At 40.6% G+C, this 24,918-nt stretch overlaps 1 protein-coding gene across 2 annotated transcripts in view; it reads left to right on the top strand.

The window, feature by feature from the left end:
* The window catches only part of LOC114656373 (inactive dipeptidyl peptidase 10-like), a 992,193-nt gene that overhangs the window by 821,329 nt on the left and 145,946 nt on the right, over positions 1–24,918 (top strand). For both annotated transcript variants that reach the window (XM_051930748.1, XM_051930749.1), the window contains exons 6-7: positions 9,558–9,610; positions 17,412–17,493. In XM_051930748.1, the coding sequence (XP_051786708.1) occupies positions 9,558–9,610; positions 17,412–17,493 (135 nt within the window). The remainder of the gene's footprint in view (positions 1–9,557; positions 9,611–17,411; positions 17,494–24,918) is intronic.

Here is a 24,918-nt window from a genome sequence, read left to right as displayed (position 1 = left end):
CCAAAAAAGACTTGTAGGGAAAAAATGGAAGAAACCTTGGGAAAGGCAGTTCAAAGAGAGACCCCTTTCCAGGTAGGTGGGGCGTGCAGTGGGTATCAAAAGAAAGGGATCAATACAATACAATGCAGTACACAGAACAGAACAATTTCTCAATATAGTAAGAAATAAAAAATATAAATTGTAGAAGTGCAGAGCAGAATTTAACAGTAGATGATATATCCCATAATAAGATTTGGATTTGTGTAGAGTCCTGGAGACCTCATCCTTCAAGCTGCCTCCCCCATTTGGCCATTCCATGGCTGAAACAGTGTTGGGCCAGCCAATCCGATGAAAGCACCTCTCTTTCCCACGATTCCTGCGATCCTCCATTTGGGATGACTTTTCCTTAGGCAGGCTAAACAACTTGGCAGGTGGGCCGTGGCACCAAGTGCCACATTTGAGTACCGAGAAGAAAAACAGAATAAGTGAGGGTTCTTATACAATTATAACTGTCAGAAAATGGATGGATGGATGGATGGATGTTACTTATGTTTAAGTGCTAATGACTAACAACAGAGATGCAGTCTGTACAGTTAATCAGCAGCTCTAGTCAGGATATGCTAAACTGAAGTTGTGAGTCTTCAGCCGGGATTTAAAAGCTGAGACCGAAGGGGCATCTCTTATAGTAGCAGGCAGACCATTCCACAGTTTAGGGGCCCTGTAACTAAAAGCTCGACTTCTCACTGTTATTTTATTAATCCTTGGAATCATAAGCAGACCGGCATCTTGAGATCTTAATGTGCGATCTGGTTTGTAAGTCATGATAAGTTCAGACAAGTAAGCCGGACCTCGACCATTTAATGCTTTATATGTTAAAAGAAGGATTTTGAAATCTGCCCTAAACTTAACCGGGAGCCAGTGTAAGGATTTAAGAACTGGAGTTATGTGTTCGTATTTTCTTGTTCTTGTAATAATTCTTGCAGCCGCATTTTGGATTAACTGGAGGCTGTATAATGAACAGTTTGAACATCCAGTGAACACCGCATTGCAGTAGTCAATCCTACTAGAGATAAATGCATGAATTACAAATACAAATACAAATCTTATTATGGGATATATCATCTACTGTTAAATTCTGCTCTGTACTTCTAAAATTTATATATATATATATTTTTTTATTTCTTACTATATTGAGAAATTGTTCTGTGTACTGTATTGTATTGTATTGACCCCCTTCTTTTGACACCCACTGCACGCCCAATCTACCTGGAAAGGGGTCTCTCTCTGAACTGCCTTTCCCAAGGTTTCTTCCATTTTTCCCTACTAGGTTTTTTTGGGAGTTTTTCCTTGTCTTCTTAGAGAGTCAAGGCTGGGGGGCTGTCAAGAGGCAGGGCCTGTTAAAGCCCATTGCGGCACTTCCTGTGTGATTTTGGGCTATACAAAAATAAACTGTATTGTATTGTATTGTATGAATTAGTTTCTCAGAATCCTGTTTATTTAAAAAGCGCCTTAATTTCCTAACATTTTTAAGATGGATGAAACATATTTTGGACAACTTTGTAATATGCGCTTTAAATGACATGCTAGAGTCAAAGATAACTCCGAGATTGCGGGCTGATTCAGTAAAATTGACTGGGATTCCAACTGAGTTAAATGATGACAAAATATTGTTGTGATCAGCATCATTCCCTCCAACAATTAACATCTCTGTTTTATCTGTATTTAAAGACAAGTAGTTCTCATTCATCCACTCCTTTAATTTGCTAACACAACTAATTAAAGACAACATTGGAGAAACTTCATTTGATTTAAATGAAAGGTATAACTGAGTGTCATCTGCATACGAGTGAAAATTAACATTATGTTTCCTAATGAGAGAATAACAACAATGAATGATATACGGAATGTGTGATCGTGAATTAGAGTCCGGTTGTAAAAACTGTCCTGAATACGGATGACTGAACTAGAGAAAAGTGAGTTGTTTGATTTTCCCGGCAATTGGAGCAACCTCACCGTGGTTCCTCGGCGTGTGGTGGATGACGATCCGATCCCGGGGTCTCTTCAGATGAGGGATGGAAGACAGTCCGGCAGAATGAAAAACAAACTATTGTAAAAGCGTGATGTGAAAAAACAGCAGGTCAGTTGATCCGTGGTTGTGAAAAAATGGTCTCCTTCTTTCTCCTCTCCTTTTTCCCCTGGCTATTCCCTCCTGATTGCTTAAATAGTCCTGTGACAGATGTAATTAATTGATAGTGAACAGTTGTTTTCCAGGTTTGGGTTGCGGTCTCCTTCCATCATCCGTCCCCCTTTACGGGGACGGCATTCACTGACACACACATAAACAGCAAACGGGTTGATGGAAACAAGACGCACGTAGTACTAACTTTTGACAACACTATAACTATGTAGCCCCGCTACAGAGTTGCAGTACCAGCAAAACATTGGGTGGCATGCGTGTGCAAGTTCTGGTACGTGAAGCCAGCTTCGTTGTTTACTATCAACACGTCACGGCAGGCTTGCAGATCTAATAGGATCGATGTGTGTGCTTCGATGTTTGATGAATGGTTCGATGTGGTGAAGCAAATCATTAAATTTAAATGCTGACATGCAAATGTCTTCATGGTGCTTTTCTTCATCCAGTTCTCGCATATAAAATGCAAGCTTTGTATTTTTCCCATCGTAATGATGCAACACAATTAAAGGTCTCATATATTGTCTTGACATGTTGTGTTGCTGTTGCACCTTCACAGCAGCATCAGATTGCAAATAGTTTTTTATCTTTAACATCGTTCTTCTGTCGACTCACAACACGGTGAAACTGGACGCTATTTTCTTCCTGTGATGATTTCTCATACTGCCACCTGGTGGAATCCTCCAGATTTACATAAAGTACTCACATATAGTCAGTATAGTCAGTACACTTCTTGTATGGGAGCAGCGTCCTCAAGCTCACACGTCAATAGCGTTAAGTATGATACTGGAGCACCTTAGACAACTGTCCTGTCTCCCTTCCTCTTCACCACTCTACACAACAGACTTCCAGTACAATACCAGTGCTTGCCATGTACAGAAATTCTCAGATGACTCGTCCATCATAGGCTGCATTAATAATGAAGAGTCAAAGTACAGGAAAGTTGTGGAGGACTTCATCTTGTGTTGCAGGAACAACAACCTGCAACTCAAGCTCACACGTCAATAGCGTTAAGTATGATACTGGTGCACCTTAGACAACTGTCCTGTCTCCCTTCCTCTTCACCACTCTACACAACAGACTTCCAGTACAATACCAGTGCTTGCCATGTACAGAAATTCTCAGATGACTCGTCCATCATAGGCTGCATTAATAATGAAGAGTCAAAGTACAGGAAAGTTGTGGAGGACTTCATCTTGTGTTGCAGGAACAACAACCTGCAACTCAAGCTCACACGTCAATAGCGTTAAGTATGATACTGGAGCACCTTAGACAACTGTCCTGTCTCCCTTCCTCTTCACCACTCTACACAACAGACTTCCAGTACAATACCAGTGCTTGCCTTGTACAGAAATTCTCAGATGACTCGTCCATCATAGGCTGCATTAATAATGAAGAGTCAGAGTACAGGAAAGTAGTGGAGGACTTCATCTTGTGTTGCAGGAACAACAACCTGCAACTCAACATCAGAAAGACAAAAGAGCTGGTGGTGGACTTCTGGTGGGCCAAGGAGCCTCTGAGACCACTCACCATCCAGGGGAAGGACGTGGAAGACGTGGAAGTGGTTCAGAGCTACAGGTACCTGGGGGTTCACGTATTAACTGGTCTGACAACACAGTGGCGCTGGACAAGAAGGGTCACAGCAGACTGGACTTTCCGAGGAACCTCAGGTGTTTTGATGTGTGCAGTAAACCTGCTGGAAATGTTCTACCAGTCCATAGTAGCCAGTGTTTTGTTCTACACTGCAGTGTCCTGGGGAAGCACAACGCTTGAAGAAATTGATCGGGGAAGCCTACCTCATCACAGAGCCAACCCTGGACATACTGGAAGCTGTTGTGGGAAAGAGGATGGTGGCAAAATCCTGAAAAATCCCATCCTGGAGACGCTCTCTCTTGGTGCACTTTTAGCCACAGGCTCATTCCACCATGGTGTTCTAAGAAGCAACTTTGTTTTTTTTGGGTTTTTTTTGTCTGCCCACTGCTATCAGGTAATTTAGTGCTTCCACCCGATGTACTCATTAAGTTTATTTTATGTAATTGTTTATTTATTTACTCATCGATTGGTTGATTTGTTGTCTTATCTGTCCTGTGAGTCTGTGTTCTAGTTTTTATTGTTTCTCCTGTTGTATGCATTTGAATTTCCCCATGGGATTAATAAAGTTTATCTAATCTAATGTAAAATTTCAGGATAGCATTACAATGAAGTGCAAAGTAATAACATTAGAAGTTAAACAAAGCCAGCAGCCATACCACATGCACTTCAGAAGAGGTCATCCACCTGAAGCTCAGCATGTTCAGGCCCAGATGGGAGACCATCTAGGAAAAGCTTGGGTTTGCTGCTGGAAGAGGTGTTTGTGAGACCAGCAGGGGGCGCTTACTCTGTGGTCTGAATGTGGGTCCCAATGCTTCAGCATTGAGATGTAAAACTGAGGTCCTGACTCTCTGTGGACATAAAAGATCCCTGGGCATCCTTCATAAAAAGTAGGGGTTATCCAGTCTATATTGCCCACCATGGCCTAGTCATTCCGGCCCATTAATCATCCCCTCCCTCAAATTCTCTCTCTCTCATCCTTTCACATCCTACTAGCTCATGTGTGGTGAGCGTACTGGAGCAACAATGGCTGCCACTGCATCTTCAGAAGGATGCTACACATTAGTGGTTGAATGAAGTGGCTGGCCACTCACTATGAAAGCGCTCTTCTTTACTCTTGTAAATGTAAATGTCTGCTTGTTCACTTCTGTCCACTGATGGTGATGAGTCCACTCCGACTCCCAGGTCCTTCTTATATCCTTCTCATTATACCAGTGGTGGACCGTCAGGGCCTGCAAGGCCTTCTCTGCTGGCCTAAAAAAATATCTGAATCACAAACTGATGTTAATTATGTTTTGTCCGTGAATACTTATTAAATAATTCCAAATAGTCTGTCGGCTTCCTTTCATAGCTTTTCTGATGGCTGCGCTGCTTCCAGACATGTATTTTCATATTAAATGCCATCATTTGTTGCCAGGCAGGGTCAAAGTCAAAGGAGTCTGCCCGGAGGCCTTCACAATCCGTTCTGCAGGCCCTCTAACACAAAATAAATGTCAATTAAACTGTTGCTTCAACCAATCAGATTTTGAGTTGGTTTCACTAGGGCCCTCTAGCAGGCGTATGGCAACGTCACCGTATTCAGACCCATTGATTGGATAGAGAAGAGAGATGCTCTAAAGGAACTGTTTCATCACATTCTGGAGCATCATGACGAGTATGATAAGGACACAGTGCGCTGTGCTGATGGATTTAAAGCACGTCTGGATGATTTTGAGTTTTATATTTTGCTTCACACATTCAGTGGCATTTTTGAGTATTCGGATGTGCTCTTTTCAATACTACAGGACAAAAAACTGGATGTGCAGTTTTGTCTGGCTAGGGTAAAGGAGTTCTGTGACACCGTTGAGCGAGATAGAAGCCGATATGAGGAACTCTACGAGGCCACTGAACGCACCGCAGGCGCTCCAAGTGCACGAAGAGGTCAAGCGCATGATCCTCACGCGCACTACCGCCAACTCCATGGCAGGATTCTGGACAATATTATTTGCCAGACACAGACCAGATTTCAAGACCACGAAAAACTGATGTTTGTCATGCTCCTCGGACCCCAGAAGTTTAGGAAATACAAGAAAAATTTCCCACATGCAGCCTTCTCCAGTTTAACACAGAGCCACGGAGCACTTTTTGATCTGTCTCAGCTAAAAACAGAACTGACTGTAATGTATGCCATGGATGATTTTGCAGGAAAATCTCCCACTGATCTCCTTGACTTCCATCATCAGAAAAATCTGAATGAGAGCATCATGGGGCAGCTGTACACATTGGTATGTTTGGCGGTGAGCATTCCCGTGTCCACTGCTTCTGTCAAGTGGACATTTTCAGCCCTAAAGCGAATTAAAACTTATGCCAGAAATACGACAGGGCAGGTTTGACTTTCAGCATTTAGCTTCGATGGCGATAGAAAGGGACTTCGTGATGGAACTGAAGCGCACGGATAATCTGTACGACAGAGTAATTGAACTGTTTTTGAGGAAAGAGTGGAGGATGGATTTTGTTTACAAATATTCCGAATTTTTGGTGAGTAAAATGTTGTGATTTTCCTAAATAATATTGCAAGTTTATGAGTTATTGTTGATATTTTTTATGTGTGTCGCGGCTGTAGCTGCAGTAGAAAGGAACTTGTTCACCCCTGGTTTGTCTATTCAATAAAGGCATTTATTGTGGCTACAGGAGTTATCTATCTGCGATGCAATGGCACTTTATATTATATTTCTGCATATTAAGATGGTTTTTATAACCATAAATTAGTTTTTGAGGGGCGGGTTGATTCAGACGGAGCACTACAGAAGGCCTAGGTGTGAAATGCACGGTCTGCCACTGCATTATACTAATACTAAAATCAATCTATCTATTTATGCTGCATACTATATTCCTATTATTATATAATTATTATTATACTAGCCAACCCGCGGCGTACCATATGCCGCATAATCAGGCCGCTTTTTTAATGATTTTTAAGCACGGAAAAAATTAACATTTGAATAATCCGGAGGAGAGGGGAAGGACGCCCATTACGCCCCATCCGTCATGCTAGTCTGCTGATTTCTCGTTCAGTAAGTTGTGAGTAGTGATGGGCGGGGTGAAGCCTCGCGAAGCATCAACACGTTTGAAGCAATTGTGTCGGATATCGTATCGAAGCTTCGAAGCATTTGACACTCACCTCTCTCGTGACACCTCCTGGCCATTTTCATTAACGTTACAGAAACTTATGATACACTTCAATGACGTCTATTAAAAGTCGTATTGCTTTTATTTTTTCGTAGCTACAGACTGACAACAAAGAGAAGGGTTCGTCAGCAGCTTCTAGTGTCTGATGTCTAAAAAATATAAATATAACTAATGCCGACAGGCAGAATGCACTATACGATAGCAAGAGTTAAACAAAATAAGACGCCTCACCTCATGCATTCCCGGCTCTTTCAATTAGTATTTACTTTTGCACTGTATCATTATAATCGCTCCTGTTATTAGTATTATAATTAACCCTGATCTTTTCTTGAGATCACATTTAATAGCCTTAAATGTTTTGTTTGGTCTGTCTTAATTAAAACGGAGTAGACAGAAAATAAAGGTTTATCCCTGTACTTTGCCATGATATAGGTAAGCACATTTGAGAAAGAAAATGTGAAATCCTTAAATCACAGATGTCATTATTCGATCGAGTATTAAAATCTGCAGTGCTTCGAAAGCTCGACACAGTGTCGAAACCTGAGTATCGAGCGGCCCATCACTACCTGTGAGTCACGTAGAGTTTTCATTGTTGTTTGCGATTCTGACCGCTTTTCGCGTACTGAGTTGTTCGGGAGTCACAGTTGAGAAACAGTTTTTTAATGTCTTTTAAGCACAGGGGAAAAAATGAACATGTGGCCCGGTGCATTCTTTAACTGCCTTGTGGCGCTGTAGTAGTACGGCTGCTTTGCAGTAAGGAGACAGTGGAAGATTGTGGGTTCACTTCCCGGTTCGTCCCTGTGTGGATAGCAAATTATCCGCGACAAACAAACTGTTTTACACGCTGCAAACCAATCCGCGCCGCTTTTTCAATGTTTTTTAATCCTTCGAGTTGCTAATTAACTAACTAACACCCACCCACTCAGCTTGTGTGAAAAAAATGCGCCCGTTCTTTCATCATTTTGTTGCAGCCTATCAAAGACTTGGTGACCATGTTTTGTAGACTCAATATATATTGGCTTTTCACTTAGCGCGAGGGCGCGCATTCATCTCGGATTATTACATCTTGCTAGACTAATCTGCTACACGGCTGCGTTTGAAAAACCGACTTATCCCGGATGAGTTTCACCGGCATTAATGATTAGGAATCTGGTTGGAACAAAACCCTGCAGCCACAGGGGTTCACCAGGACCGAGTTTGGCAAACACTGCTGAACAGAGACGAAACCGACTCAGGTGAGGAGTGGGGGCGGGCAAAGTAGTTGCAGCTATTGATTATTCAGTGTTGTTTGCCTGGGTGTCTGATCTGCTCAACAGGATTATAAATAAAAGGAAAACAATGTGAAGGCAATGTCACAGGTGATCCTGTGGTATAGCGGGTCCACAGCTCCCCTTCAAAAGCCCATTTTTAAATAAATAATCATCGCACTCACAGTGTAGACTCGTGCTGCGGGCATTTCTCCCCTGTGCAGTGTGTGAGCGAGTGAGGAGAGAGAGAGAAAGCCGGTACGTTAGAGTGAGCGAGAGCAGGCTCGAAGGCAATGTGTTCCTGTGGTATAGCGGGTCCATAGCTCCCCTTCAAAAGGCCATTTTTAATCAGGCGACTGACAGTAGTGGAGTCAGGCACAGAGAAGGTCGGCTGCAGAGAGAGCATCTCGACTGTTGCAGGGCCTGAAGCAGGTGAGACGCTAATGAAAAAGAGGCACAGGGCTTATTGATTTTTAAAGACTGCTTCCTTCATTGTGTTTTAACTTCAGTTTTAAAGGATTGCGCGGCTCTCTCTTGCGCTGCCTGTGTGTGCCTCTGTCTCTCTCTCTGGCGTTGCCTCTGTGTGTGTGCGCGTCTCTCTCTCGCGCGCTGCCTGTGTATGCCTCTGTCTCTCTCTGGCGTTGCCTCTGTGTGTGTGTGTGTGTGCACACGCGGCTCTCTCTCTCACGCTGCCTCTGTGTGAACCAAGATTCCACTGAGGTTGACTAATGAAAAGTCAACGTAGCTCAGAGCTGCAAGTGGACTGTGGCACAGACAAACAGAAATGACAGCATGTTTTTCGAGGCGTCGCGTCCGAGTTGGTGGGCGTGACTGTGATTTTTTAGTCGTATCCAATGGTCTAAGAGTTGGTGGGCGTGGCTCCTTCCTGCGTGCGCCATTGGCGTCTTACTTGTCGGCGGTTTAGTGAATCCACGCCCCTTCCGGCGTGCTTTCCATGGTCGGCTACTTGTCTCCTGGCTTAGTGAATTATATATATGGATAATGCCTTTCCTATCTATCTATCTATCTATCTATCTATCTATCTATCTATCTATCTATCTATCTATCTATCTATCTATCTATCTATCTATCTATCTATCTATCTATCTATCTATCTAGTGCTGAACTGCCTTGGGCACTGATACAAAAATGAAAAATAAAAAAAAAACATGTTTTTAAATACTGAAAAATTCAATTGATGTTTCTCAATGCACGTATGACTATATGTATATTGTGAAGATAGCGGTAATAAAAATTCCTTTTATTGCAATAAACAAAAAAATGTGGTAATGATCAGGGTAACTGTAAGCAATAAAACATATTTCCAATGAGGACTTAGGCAATGTTCAATTAAATTTCAACCTCTTTTTTATTTTTTACAGGTATACCGGCATTCATTTACTGCCTCTTATGTAATCTACAATATACACACAAGGTTAGTTTTTATTTTACCTTTCAAATAAACTTGTTGTAAACCGAGAATGTATGAATTGTTCACCCTCTCACATATTGTCTTTGATCTATCTATCTATCTATCTATCTATCTATCTATCTATCTATCTATCTATCTATCTATCTATCTATCTATCTATCTATCTATCTATCTATCTATCTATCTATCTATCTATCTATCTATCTATCTATCTATCTATCTATCTATCTATCTATCTTTTCAATTTCTTTTTCCCTTCATCAAGCACTCAGCACCCCAGAATGACAAAGCCAAGGCAGGATTTTTGAAGTTTTTGTAACTGTAAATGTCGGTAAATGATGAAGAGTTCACTCCGACTGGCAGGTCCTTCTCATAATGGGCACTTTCAAGTTTCAGACTTCCCATTGTGTATTCAGCTCCACGTTTCTACTTCTTTATGCAATCAGAGCCATGAGTTTGCTACCAAACAGTCTGTTGGCAGACTAATACGTTTGGCTTAGGGTGTAAAGTAACCTCACAGCAGCCCTGCATGCAGTAGCTTACTTTTGATTACTTGTTTTGAGCCCAGCTAGTTCTTGGTAAAGATTTAAACTCCAGGGGCCTCATGTATAAACGGTGCGTACGCACATAAATGTTGCGTACGAACATTTCTACGCTCAAATCGCGATGTATAAAACCTAAACTTGGCGTAAAGCCACGCACATTTCCACGGTACCTCATACACTGTCGTACACAAGTTCTCTGCTCGGTTTTGCAGACTGGCGGCACCCAGCGTCAAAGCAGTGCTACTGTTCCTGTGTGGTTCCCCTTTCTTTCTTAGCTCCACATTCCTGACACAGCTGTATAAATACACTGAAACTAACTGCATATTGTTTATTATTGTAATGCATCGGATTGTAATTAACCTGTAACAATATAATGGTCCAGGAAATAGCCATAGTATTCCAAATACCATAACTGCTTTAGCGTTGTTACTCTCACTGCACCATCTTGTTCTTCTTTCAGCTGCTCCCGTTAAGGGTTGCCACAGCAGATCATCTTTTTCCATATTACTCTCACTGCACCACTCGGAGTATTTATATCACTGTATCCGAGTGGGGAATCACAGCAGCAGCTGATTGGAAAGAGAATTATCAGGATACAGCATCAAGCACACACTGCCTCAGCCACGGCAAACGCTTCAAAGCCTTTCCTGTACGGACCTCGCGGTTCAGACACAGTTTCATCCCAAGAACTATAAATGCACTCAATCAGTCCATCAAGTGCTCCTTGTAGAACTGTTTGTACTTATAAATACAATCACCTCACTGTAAACCTGCACTACAGTTATAATATTGCACAACCTGAGCCACTTTATAAAGTGCGTATTTACATATGGTGACGATATCATTTTTAAGATGAAATGCAGCAAAATATGTTGATTACATTATACAGATAAAACTTTAACTTCATTTAAATAATCTATATTGTTAATAATTAAACATGTGAGGACACGGTGCCGCAGTGCAAGCGTTCATGGATTATTCTATACCTCATGCTTTATTCTTACTGGTGCTGACGTGACACTGGTAGGATAGATAGAATAACTAAACACACACTACGAAGATATTTCAATGTTCCTTAAAAGTTTTCAAGAATCGGCGTTCTAAGCTTACAGATGGCTTCACGTCTATTACAGAGCTGATTGTGTGGCGATTGGGTATTTGGAGAAAGAAAAGTAAGGACAGGAATTGGAGGTTAGTATGTTTGAAAGAGACCGTGCTTCTGTAATAAATTATTTCATCGAAGGTCGCGCATGGCGCAGCAAGCCTCTTGCGTGAGACATGAACAAGCACTGCGCCACCGTGTTCCCATGTTTAATAACACGCTTTCATTCCTATCATCATGAACAAGATATCACGTATACATCTCAGTATTTTAATTATTCAGAGAGCTGTAATATCACGAATGTAATAGATTCTGTGTCCTGTTGGAGAAAAAGAAAGCCCGTTTAAGAAGCAGGTAGTGATTCACACACACAGAGCACATAGAAGATCAAAGCATTTAACGTGCTACTTTAGTTACAATGGGGTTTGAGAAACTAGTCAATTAAACGATTTTAAGATGAAGTTTATGATGCTCTACTTTAGTGGCAAAATAAACTGCGTGATTAAAGTGGAAATTTCGAGATTAAAGTTGACATTTCGTGCTTTTTCCCCACTGTGTGCCTATTTTTTTTTCCTCTGTACCCTAATAAGCTTTCATATGACACTCAGATGGTGGGCTACGACTCGCCTTTTCACTGTGACTTTGAGTGATGACAAATTCTTTTTTATTTCGGGCACTGTGCAACTTTGTGAACTTGAGCTTTCGAGTTTCTCCGACACGCTATGTCACTCGATCAACCTCCTTTTGTTGTTTATACCACTGTTTAAACCAACAAATAGTACAATTTCCTTTGCCTCCACTTGGTATTGAGTGAAATTCTTATATTTTCCTCCGTACTTTTGCCATTGTCTTTTCACAGAAGGCTGAACTTAAGGGCTATTTATATTGATTTGCATCTTCAAAGAGGCGTAACTCTGGGAGGTGTTGGGACAGGACAGAAGGCGCATGCACGTGCGTTACTTTTCACGCTGATTGGGATTTATGTAGCAGAAGAACGTGGAAGTTTGCGTACGCACAGATTTCTGCATCTGGATTTTTCTGTGTGTAAGCACATTTGGTTTTTGTGCTCACGTCACGTTATAGTGTGAATTCTATGCATGGCGTTACACATGAGGTCCCTGGACCATTATTCTGCATCCCCCTGTGGCCTGCCAGTTTGTACCTGTGGCAAAACAATGGCACACTCACATACAATCGCATGGTGAGCAAACATGAATTGCCGATATACTTGACAGTGGATCATTCAAGATGTGGAAGACAAACTGCAGTACCGGGGGGAACCCTGAACAGACATGGGGTTGGAATCTGAAAACTCCACAACATAACAAGCAAATTCTCAAGTAATTTCAGTACCTGAATATTACAGTTTAACATTTTTTAAACAACAGCTAATCCTACTTCACAAAAACGAAGACCAGAAAGGCGTATATATTTTTTAGCCAGTTTTTTATTTTCTTTACTTCTTCCTCAGCGCTTCCTTGCAGTATTTCAGTTGGCTAAACTGTCCAATTTTATGGTGCAATCGAGTGCATCCCCTTATGGACACAGGGTGTCCATTTGTGAGTGCGCTTTTACAGGATGAAGCTGTTCCATTGACAAGGCAAGCAAAGGCCCTCAGTTGTGGATGTGACATTAACAATGGAGTCAGGTGAATGCAGTGGGATGGAAGATCTACGCCCGGCTGAATGGCAAGAAGCGCAGGACACAATGGACTCGATTTGGGGAGCAGTCTGAGTGACACGCTCAGTGTGTTATTGTGATGTTTCCCTCTACTTATCCATTACCTGTTTTCTTCAGGGATAAGCGTACTCATCAGGTTCGTTACCGGATTGGTCTACTGTCGCACGATTAACACACACACACACACACAGGCCCTAACCACAAGAGTGTGTGGTCAAGTGAGGTCCACAGCTGTTTGCCATTTTAAATAATCGCCGCACTCGCGGATTAAGGAGAGGGCGTGGTAGTGTGGCCGGAGCAATTCCTGGGCGCAATAAGGGCATGGATGAAGTGCGCAGGTAGGTGCAGGATCGCCTGTCTCTGTAACTGATGCTGGGAGCTGCTGATCGCCATACTTGTGCCACGTTCCCACATAAGAGATGAGAAGCCCGAGTGCGAAAGGAAGAAAATAAAAACGGAAAAAAAGAACAGAAGTTAGAGAGAGAAGAAGTTAGGAGTCGAAGGCACTGGTGCGGGAGTGAGCGGGGCAGTCGGAAGCGGTCGCTCCTGCTGCTGAGCTGCTCCGGAGTGACCAGGGAGGTGAACGGCCAGCGGATGAGCCGACCGCTTCTCCTTAGCGTGCATTAAGCTGCACCCCCGTCACAACGAACGAAACTGCTTCCTGCCAGTATTTTAACACTTGTTTTAATGGATTTGTTTTCGGCTTATTTTGACCTCCACCTTTCATTGGTTTTTATGGATTACTCGCTTCTCTCGCCAAGCCCCCCGGCCTGCAATATGCGCCAGCCACTTCGTGTCCCTGTCACTTGTATTTGTGGATTTCACTTTCACCAAACAGCCAATCTTTTAAATCTCATGGACAGGCCTCTTCATTGGGAAGCAGCACTACTTTTCTCTGATGGCAACACGAATTAGATGGTCTACAAGTCTCTGACTTAAAGTTTAAATCCAAACAATACATTCAATCTCATTTTGCTGTTCCATTATTTCACTGAGTAATAATTTCCATTTGTTTGCGCTAATGGGATCTTTACTATCATTTTTTTTGAGACTTTAGAATTTTCTCTAATTTATCTCTAACCTGCTCTGCATGTGTATCGCGCCAACATTTTTGATTTGTTTACGACGTTCTACTTTGTCATCTACTCTTTGTCTTTTATTTCCGGCCCTGGTTGAGGTTAAATTTCTTGGCACAAAGTCTAGTCTTGCGGGACATGAAAGTGTCTCTCTGAAACATTCTTGTCTCTTCCCAGGATTTTTTTATTGTAATAGAGAGATTTATTAATTTATGGAATTTTAAAGCACTGTCCTTTATTTGGACACTGTTTTGCTATTGCTTGATTTTTTTTTTGTTTTCAATAAGAGCACTTTGTACCTTTTACACCATCCCTTTGCTACAATGTGATTTGACCCGTCAGACCAGCTCATCCGGTTACATTACCAACATGTGTCGGGATCGAGAGGCTCCCAAATCAGAAGAGGGAGCATGGAGCCAGTCCCGCTTCATCACACAGTGCCCTATGAATGACGCACGCACAACTTGTCACTTCCATAGCACTTCAAGAGACTTCCTTATTATCGGCATGAACAACATACAATGTTTTAAACATACAAAGGCTCAACATCCTTAGATATAGGCCATTTATCAACTAAGAATGCCTTACTTTAAAGAAAAGAAAGAAAGCTCCATTAAAGACAAGCTCAGAAATGATGTGAAAGAAAGAAAGAAAGAAAGCAAGAAAGAAAGAAAGCTCCATTAAAGACAAGCTCAGAAATGATGTGAAAGAAAGAAAGAAAGAAAGAAAATGTTCCATTAAAGAGAAGCTCAGAAATGATGTGAAAGAAAGAAAGAGAAAGAAAGAAAGAAAGAAAGAAAGAAAGAAAGAAAGAAAGAAAGAAAGAAAGAAAGAAAGAAAGAAAGCTCCATTAAAGACAAGCTTAAAAATGATAGAAAGAAAGAAAGAAAATGTTCCATTAAAGACAAGCTCAGAAATGATGTGAAAGAAAGAAAGAAAGAACGCTCCATTAAAGACAAGCTTGAAAATGTTAAGAAAGAAAGAAAGAAAGAAAGAAAGAAAGAAAGAAAGAAAGAAAGAAAGAAAGCTCCATTAAAGAGAAGCTCAGAAATGATGTGAAAGAAAGAAAGAAAGAAAGAAAGAAAGAAAGAAAGAAAGAAAGAAAGAAAGAAAGAAAGAAAGCAAGCTCCATTAAAGACAAGATAAAAAAAGAAAAAAAGAAAGAAAGAAAGAAAGAAAGAAAGAAAGAAAGAAAGAAAGAAAGAAAGAAAGAAAGAAAATGTTCCATTAAAGACAAGCTCAGAAATGATGTGAAAGAAAGAAAGAAAGAAAGCTCCATTAAAGACAAGCTTAAAAATGATAGAAAGAAAGAAAGAAAGAAAATGTTCCATTAAAGACAAGCTCAGAAATGATGTGAAAGAAAGAAAGAAAGAAAGAAAGAAAGAAAGAAAGAAAGAAAGAAAGAAAGAAAGAACGCTCCATTAAAGACAAGCTTGAAAATGTTAATAAAGAAAGAAAGAAAGAAAGAAAGCTCCATTAAAGACAAGCTTAAAAATGATAGAAAGAAAGAAAGAAAGAAAATGTTCCATTAAAGACAAGCTCAGAAATGATGTGAAAGAAAGAAAGAAAGAAAGAAAGAAAGAAAGAAAGAAAGAAAGAAAGAAAGAAAGAAAGAAAGCTCCATTAAAGACAAGCTTAAAAATGATAGAAAGAAAGAAAGAAAATGTTCCATTAAAGAGAAGCTCAGAAATGATGTGAAAGAAAGAAAGAAAGAAAGAAAGAAAGAAAGAAAGAAAGCAAGCTCCATTAAAGACAAGCTTAAAAATGATAGAAAGAAAGAAAGAAAGAAAGAAAGAAAGAAAGAAAGAAAGAAAGAAAGAAAGAAAGAAAGAAAGCTCCATTAAAGACAAGCTTAAAAATGATAGAAAGAAAGAAAGAAAGAACGCTCCATTAAAGACAAGCTTGAAAATGTTAATAAAGAAAGAAAGAAAGAAAGAAAGAAAGAAAGAAAGAAAGAAAGAAAGAAAGAAAGCTCCATTAAAGACAAGCTCAGAAATGATGTGAAAGAAAGAAAGAAAGAAAGAAAATGTCCCATTAAAGAGAAGCTCAGAAATGATGTGAAAGAAAGAAAGAAAGAAAGAAAGAAAGAAAGAAAGAAAGAAAGAAAGAAAGAAAGAAAGAAAGAAAGCAAGCTCCATTAAAGACAAGCTTAAAAATGAAAGAAAGAAAGAAAGAAAGAAAGAAAGAAAGAAAGAAAGAAAGAAAGAAAATGTTCCATTAAAGACAAGCTCAGAAATGATGTGAAAGAAAGAAAGAAAGAAAGCTCCATTAAAGACAAGCTTAAAAATGATAGAAAGAAAGAAAGAAAATGTTCCATTAAAGACAAGCTCAGAAATGATGTGAAAGAAAGAAAGAAAGAAAGAAAGAAAGAAAGAAAGAAAGAAAGAAAGAAAGAAAGAAAGAAAGAAAGAAAGAAAGAAAGAACGCTCCATTAAAGACAAGCTTGAAAATGTTAATAAAGAAAGAAAGAAAGAAAGAAAGAAAGAAAGCTCCATTAAAGACAAGCTTAAAAATGATAGAAAGAAAGAAAGAAAATGTTCCATTAAAGACAAGCTCAGAAATGATGTGAAAGAAAGAAAGAAAGAAAGAAAGAAAGAAAGAAAGAAAGAAAGAAAGAAAGAACGCTCCATTAAAGACAAGCTTGAAAATGTTAATAAAGAAAGAAAGAAAGAAAGAAAGAAAGAAAGAAAGAAAGAAAGAAAGAAAGAAAGCTCCATTAAAGACAAGCTTAAAAATGATAGAAAGAAAGAAAGAAAATGTTCCATTAAAGAGAAGCTCAGAAATTATGTGAAAGAAAGAAAGAAAGAAAGAAAGAAAGAAAGAAAGAAAGAAAGAAAGAAAGAAAGAAAGAAAGCTCCATTAAAGACAAGCTTAAAAATGATAGAAAAAAAGAAAGAAAGAAAGAAAGAAAGAAAGAAAGAAAGCTCCATTAAAGACAAGCTTAAAAATGATAGAAAGAAAGAAAGAAAGAACGCTCCATTAAAGACAAGCTTAAAAATGTTAATAAAGAAAGAAAGAAAGAAAGAAAGAAAGAAAGAAAGAAGAAAGAAAGAAAGAAAGAAAGAAAGAAAGCTCCATTAAAGACAAGCTTAAAAATGATAGAAAGAAAGAAAGAAAATGTTCCATTAAAGAGAAGCTCAGAAATGATGTGAAAGTAAGAAAGAAAGAAAGAAAGAAAGAAAGAAAGAAAGAAAGAAAGAAAGAAAGAGACATGCTCGGTTGTTCATTCATTCATAAACGCACTTCCGGCACCCTAATGTTCATCCGGTCCTATTACCGAACAGTAAGCCAGTAGAGAAGTCCATCGCCGTGTATTCGTACCGTGTGCATTACATAAGAACCCTGCCATTTGATTAATAGAAATGAATCACAATGGAGCTTTTTTTTTTTTTTTCCCGTAGGGAAGTCTGGGAGCTAAATCCTCCAGAAGTTGAGGATTCTGTTCTGCAGCATGCTGCGTGGGGAATGCAAGGTCAGCAGCTGGTAAGTTGTCTCTGCTAATTTACCTGTGGAAGCCTTTCATTCATAAGAAGATTTTTGTGACGTTTCCCACTCCAGTAGTGTCCAGATAAAATATAACTTTGTCATTGACTAAAGAGGTGAGCCGTACTCCTATTGTTAGCAGATTGTGATTTTGTAAGATTGACTATTTAGCGAAAGGTACTCAAGAAAGCGGATCCATTAAAAAAAATGTACCCTCTCTCTCACTAAAGCACCATATCCAGTATATAGGATAGTGTCTTAGTAATGTTATAGTAATTAAAGACAAGAAATGCTAATCAGTCGATAGATAGATAGATAGATAGATAGATAGATAGATAGATAGATAGATAGATAGATAGATAGATAGATAGATAGATAGATAGATAGATAGATAGATAGATATGAAATGCACTATACTCCAGCAGCAGCATACTGATACAAAAAACAATATTACATTAAAGAATGATAATAATGCAGGTGAAAAACAGACAATAACTTTGTATAATGTTAAATGTTAACGTTTACACCCCCGAGTGGAATTGAAGAGTCGCATAGTTTGGGGGAGGAACGATCTCCTCAATCTGTCAGTGCAGCAGGACAGTGACAGCAGTCTGTCGCTGAAGCTGCTGTTCTGTCTGGAGATGATACTATTTAGTGGATGCAGTGGATTCTCCATGATTGACAGGAGCCTGCTGAGCGCCCTTCGCCCTGCCACAGATGTTAAACTGTCCAGCTCCATGCCTACAATAGAGCTTGCCTTCCTCACCAGTTTGCCCAAGCGTGAGGCGTCCCTCTTCTTTATGCTGCCTGCCCAGCACACCACCGCATAGAAGAGGGTGCTTGCCACAACTGTCTGATAGAACATCTGCAGCATCTTATTGCAGATGTTGAAGGACACCAGTCTTCTAAGGAAGTATAGTCGGCTCTGTCCTTTCTTGCACAGCGCATGAGTATCATAAATCATTGCAAATACAATGGTGTCTGCGTGTCTGTCTGTCCATCTGCTACTGCACTACTCAAAAACAGCCGGGCAGATTTGTTATGAAATGTAGAGCTGTAACTGAGCGAGCGACCAATCTTGGGTGCAAATTGAACCTGCTTGCATTAAAACAATGAGGCTCACCTTATTACTCCAACCTTTGGGCAGACTTTACTTTCCTGAAGAAAAGGGTCCTCCAGTTTGTGGCCTAGCCAGTCTTTATTTACGTAGTGTATTTTCTAATGGCAGTGACCTCTATTAGCGGAAGAATGTGCCCTTCCATGCTGTATAAATATTTTGAGGAACATGGCAAATAGTTCAAAGTGCTGCCTTGGCCTAAAAAGACCCCAGATCTCAAAGCGGCTGAGCATCTGGGGGATGCAAAGAGTCCCCACCTCACAGCTTACAGGACTTGGAGGATCTGCTGCTAACATCTCGATGTTCAGAGGTCTTCTGGAGTCCATCCCTTGATTTGGTGGCACAAGGGGGTTTGTTTGCCTTGGTGGTTTTAATGTTGTATCTGATCGGTGTATATTTAAAATGGTGTCCCAAAAATGTGTACATACTTTGAATGATTAATAATATCCATCCATCCATCCATTTTCCAACCCATTGAATCTGAACACAGGGTCATGGGGGTCTGCTGGAGCCAATCCCACCCAACACAGGGCACAAGGCAGGAACCAATCCCAGGCAGGGTGCCAACCCACCGCAGTGATTAATAATATAAGTTTTATAATTCTAGTTAAAGAAGATAAATGTAGAACCATTATGAGTTATCACAAGCGTTCTAACTGCTGGCTGTTCTGCTCCAAGCACTGCTGGCAACACGAACAAATGGATCTGCAAACATGGCGAATCATTTCATTTGGTATTTGGGCACATTCTCTTTCAATGACTGCTTTCAGTTTATTGATTGTTGCTGGTTTTGTGCGATAAACCTTACCTTTGACATTAAAGAGTCTTTGTAGGTGCGTTCGCATATAATGTGCAAAGCTCCTGCTGCAATAGCGAAGTCTGTCTGTCTACATAATGCAGCTGCCCCTAAGGAGACCGTTTTTGTTGAAATGTGCCCTGTTTTCTCTCCATTATATAAAAAAAATCTTTGGACGAGACAAGACTTTTTCAGAGAGACGAGATGAGAAATTTCAAGTCCCGCGAGATGAGACTTTGTGCCAAGCGATGAATCGAAAACCTAACAGGTCCAAGCGGGAGCGGAAATAAAAGACAAAGAGCAGAAGAAGAAAAGACAAAGAGTAGATGACAAAGTAGAACGTCGTAAAGAGGTTCAAAAACGTTGGCGCGGTACACATGCAGAGCAGGGTAGAGATTATGAAAGTACTAAAATTCAAAAGACTCAAGAAACTGATAGTAAAGATCGCATGAGCACAAACAAACGGAAATTATTACTCGGTGAAATAACGGAACAGCGAAAAGACTGCATGGACATAGGTGATATGACAGAAGTATGTAGATATTGTGTGGCTTTAAACTTTAAGTTGGAGACTTGTAGATCGTCTAATTCGTGTTGCCATCAGGGAAAAGTAGTGTTTCCCAATGAAGAGGCCTAAAAGATTTGTTGTTTGGTGAAAGTGGAATCCACAAACACTACAAGCAAAATATCCGTATCTACAATAATCTGTTCGCGTTCGCATCAATCAATGCTCAAAACTTGGATTTACACAATTCAGGACCGTATGCTATGAGAATCTGTGGTCCCGCAACAATTAAAGCTACGACAAGTTTAATTTCAAAGAAACCACAATTCGGTCAGGCAGGGCCGTTCTTAATCATGGGGGGAGCAGGGCAGTTGCCCCGGGGCCCCATCGTTCGAGGGTTTTTTTTTTTTAAGATCGATGCAAGCTAAGTATCTGTACTACGAAGTTTAATGTTAAGCTTATTGCCCTTTCCCGGGGCAGGGACGCTGCAACAGGGAACTGGGGCTTGGGGCGTACGCTATGGCCAGGGCCCTGCGCAGGCCTGTTACGATTCGCCCCCACAAACGTCAATAAATAGAGTGCTCTCATCGGAGGAGACCATTCCGTTCCAGACCACGGTTCCACCGTGAGCGTGGGTGCGGACCTCTTCCCGTGTTTTTCTATTGCGTATAATGTTTTCTTCCCTTTTTCGCCTTGGCATTGGCCTTATCATACTCCACTCGTAACTGCGTCTTATTCACGTTAGCAGTTTCGCACGTACCATATTAGTATGAAACGCAGTTATCCATCCGGTGCTGCTAAATGAAAGAAAAAGGCAGACGATGTAGCCTTTATTGAGACACAAAAAGGAGTTTTGCTGAAATTTGTCGTGGCCGAAAAGGTGCATTCTCCTACTGATTCCTTTCAAAACCGACCAGCAGTAAGCAACGAGCAACATTCACGTCACATCCATCTTACTAACCGAAGGTTGTAAACCGGATATGGACGCAGGGCGCTGGGCACATCGATGCGCACGCGCATTGCCGCACTGCAGCGCATCACACGGCGTAAACCGGATATGGACACAGGGCACAGGGCTGAACTTGCTGTGCTCCACTCTGCCAGCGGTCGGTGTCAGCAAAGGCAACAGAATCACGTCTCCACAAAACGGGACCGCTTTACTACAGATGTGCGTGTGTAATTAAATGACATGTCCCCAGACGCACCCACCCTCCATGATAGAGAAAACAAAATCAAGAGGATTCCGCGCATATGTGAATTACATTACAGTATTACAGTACGGAAGCCCCAGACGTCCAAACTACACGGCGTAAACCGGATATGGACGCAGGGCTGAAGTTGCTGTGCTCCACTCTGCCAGCAGTCGGTGTCAGCAAAGGCAACGGAATCACGTCTCCACAAAACGAGACCGCTTTACTACAGATGTGCGTGTGTAATTAAATGACATGTCCCCAGACGCACCCACCCTCCATGATAGAGAAAACAAAAACGAGAGGATTCAGCGCGCAGGGCGCAGGCAGTGGCGTAGCGTAGTGGGGGCGGCCCGTCCCGGGCGGCACTTTTAGGGGGCGGCAAAAATTCACAATAAATAATAATAATATCTTGTAAAAATTTGAACCATACCTAAATAAGGGGGCGGCGGAATTTTCCTCCGCCCCGGTCGGCTAACACCCACGCTACGCCACTGGGCGCAGGGCTGAACTTGCTGTGCTTCACTCTGCCAGCGGTCGGTGTCAGCAAAGGCAACGGAATCACATCTCCACAACACGGGACCGCTTTACTACAGATGTGCGTGTGTAATTAAATGACATGTCCCCAGACTCACGCACCCACCCTCCATGATAAAGAAAACAAAATCGAGAGGATTCGGCGCATATGTGAATCACATTACAGTAATACAGTACGGAAGCCCCAGACGTCCAAACTACACGCCGTAAACCGGATATGGACGCAGGACGCAGGGCTGAACTTGCTGTGCTCCACTCTGCCAACGGTCGGTGTCAGCAAAGACAAATGAATCACGTCTCCACAAAACAGGACGGCTTTACTACAGATGTGCGTATGTAAATAAATGACATGTCCCCAGACGCACCCACCCTCCATAATATGTCATCCGCCCAGATATCGGACGGAACAGAAACTGATTGCCATTCTTGGATATCCGATTCGCTGGCGAATCGCGGGCTTACTAGTTCTACAAGATAATGATCAGCCAGATGATGACGTTCAGCCAGCAGTTGCTGGAAGTGAAAATGACGAGACAATCATTGAAAATGATGATGCAGTCATTGAAAATGATGTCCGCTGTGTTGACTGGAACGATCCAAGCATGTGGCCCTCATCCCTCACTGATTCAGAGCGAACCTTCTTGGTCAAGAAGGGTCCTTTTAGAGATGTTCTTGCAAAACATGCAGCAAACGAAGAAAGTCATCATTTTTCTAACAGTTTGTACTCAAGAAAACTAAACAACGAGGAAGTTGCAGATCGTACATGGTTAGTTTATTCAAAACACAAAAATTCAGTACAGTGGAACCTCGGTTTGCGAGCATAATTCGTTCCAGAAACGTGCTCGTAGTCCAAAGCACTCGTATATCAAAGTGAATTTCCCCATAAGAAATAATGGAAACTCAGATGATTTGTTCCACAACCCAAAACTATTCATATAAAAATGATTAATACAAAATATAAAATAAAAATACATAAAACAAATTAACTTTAACACTTTACCTTTGAAAAGAATCATGGCTGGTGTGAGTGAGTTTCTAAACTCTTGTGGGATTGCACCCAGTACCGCCGCTCCCTATACGCAGAGTACGCAGTCTGCGTAGGGCACCAACTCCCTGGGGGGCACCATCCCAGCTACTCAAAAAAATCGTTTTTATATATTATAATAATAAATTAATATTAATAATACACATATACAAAAAAACAAAAATATAAACGTATATATTGCATTTTACGGTGAATGCAGAGTAGGCTAAGCACACGTGATGACGCGCGCGCCCTCACCTCTGTTACGGCTGCCTATTTGGCCAAAAATGATAATAATTGAACAATATGCCTGATCCTGGAAAGAGACATCAACAGTCCGGCGCCGAGAAACGAAAGAAAAAAAAAAGCCCAAGATGAAGCCCGTGCATCACTTTAATCTCTGGATTGCTCTGCGCATAGCGGTGACGCTCCCTGTAACTGTTGCCTCTGCTGAGCGAAGTTTTTCTAAAATGAAGCTCATCAAAACTAGTGATGGGAAGTTCGGATCATTTTACCGACTCGGACCTTTGAGTCTCGTTCACCAAAATGAACGAATCCTTTTTCGAGTCATTTCGTTCATTTCGTTCATTTTAGCAAAATATAATTAAAATGTTACCTGTTACCTCCCTAACACATCTACTGCTTACACAAATGTTGATCACACTACAAACAAGACAAAACTATAATGCTATAAGAAGCAGAAAATATTAATTCATTGTTTACCTGGGTCTTTAGTCTATGATTCGCTCACCTCGCCTCTTATCTGACAATTTTTCGAGTTTGAGTCGTTCGTTCATCACGTGACAGCCCCATAAGCTTTACCTATGCAGTCTGAGCCGGAAAGAGAATTGATTAGTTCATTCCTCGAGTCTTTCGAGTCGTTCATTCTTTTGTCACGTGACCACTTACCGGCTCAGTACCTCAGTCAAATACTAACGTAAAATTCCATTTGTTGTATGTTGGATCATATTTAGAAATTATCATAAAATTATCAAAAATATCTAAAACGCATTTTCTTATAAATAAAAAAGGTCTGTCAATTTCTGTCACTATGATTTTGTTACTGTTTCTTGAGGATCTGTGGTGTGTTATTTTATAAATAAATAATCCTGTTACAAATAAATTATTGATTAATTTGTCCTTTCATTGTCTTTGTCTATCAGTAAACAAACACTAGGCTATATAATAAAATAATCCAAGCCTACAATTACAAAGTACTTATAGTTAATAATCATACACTATTCTATCGCAGTGTTCATTTTTACTCCAATTTTGCATTTCCTGGTATAATAATTGTTTTTCCTATGCAGACTTAACATATTGATCTAATATTTGTATAAAAAGATTGGTCAAAAAGGACATAATGACAAAGTAAAAGCAAATAACATTTTGAATTTGAATGAATAAAGTTAGTTTAAAATATTAAGGTTATGATATGATGCGTTTTAGATATTTTTGATAATTTTATGATAATTTCTAAATATGATCCAACATACAACAAATGGAATTTTACGTTAGTATTTGACTGAGGTACTGAGCCGGTAAGTGGTCACGTGACAAAAGAACGAACGACTCGAAAGACTCGAGGAATGAACTAATCAATTTTCTTTCCGGCTCAGACTGCATAGGTAAAGCTTATGGGGCTGTCACGTGATGAACGAACGACTCAAACCCGAAGACTCGAGAGATGAACTAATCAATTCTCTTTCCGGCTCAGACTGAGTTGGTTAAGCTTATGGGGCTGTCACGTGATGAACGAACTACTCGAAAAACCCGAAGACTCGAAAGGAAGTTGCGCGAATGCTCATGCGCGACTGAACGAATCACTCCCACGAGACGACTCGTTCTTCCCGAGTCACATTAAAGATTCGTTCAAAATGAACGAATCGTTCAAGAACGACCCATCACTAATCAAAACGTACTTGCGCTCATCTATGGCACAAGAGCGCATGAGTGGTCTGGCAATTGTCAGCATCAACTCTGAATTAGCAAAGGCTTTATCATATGAAGAGCTCATTTACGACTTTGCCTCAAGAAAAAGCAGAAGTGTACCTTTGTAAATTTTGAACTTTGGAAAGCTCCAGCAGATGACAGTGTTGATTTTATTTCAGTTTATTATTGTTTATTTTATTTATTATAAATGTTTTATTTAAAGTGAAATTTTAGTTTGTATTTTTTGCTGTAGAGCTACAATTGTAATTTATAAATGATACAATTTATTTATGTATTTACTTTTATTTGAATAAAGTTCTATTT

Source organism: Erpetoichthys calabaricus, chromosome 8 (assembly GCF_900747795.2).
Source record: "Erpetoichthys calabaricus chromosome 8, fErpCal1.3, whole genome shotgun sequence".
Lineage (NCBI taxonomy): Eukaryota > Metazoa > Chordata > Cladistia > Polypteriformes > Polypteridae > Erpetoichthys > Erpetoichthys calabaricus.
This window is presented reverse-complemented; position numbering and strand designations above follow the sequence as displayed.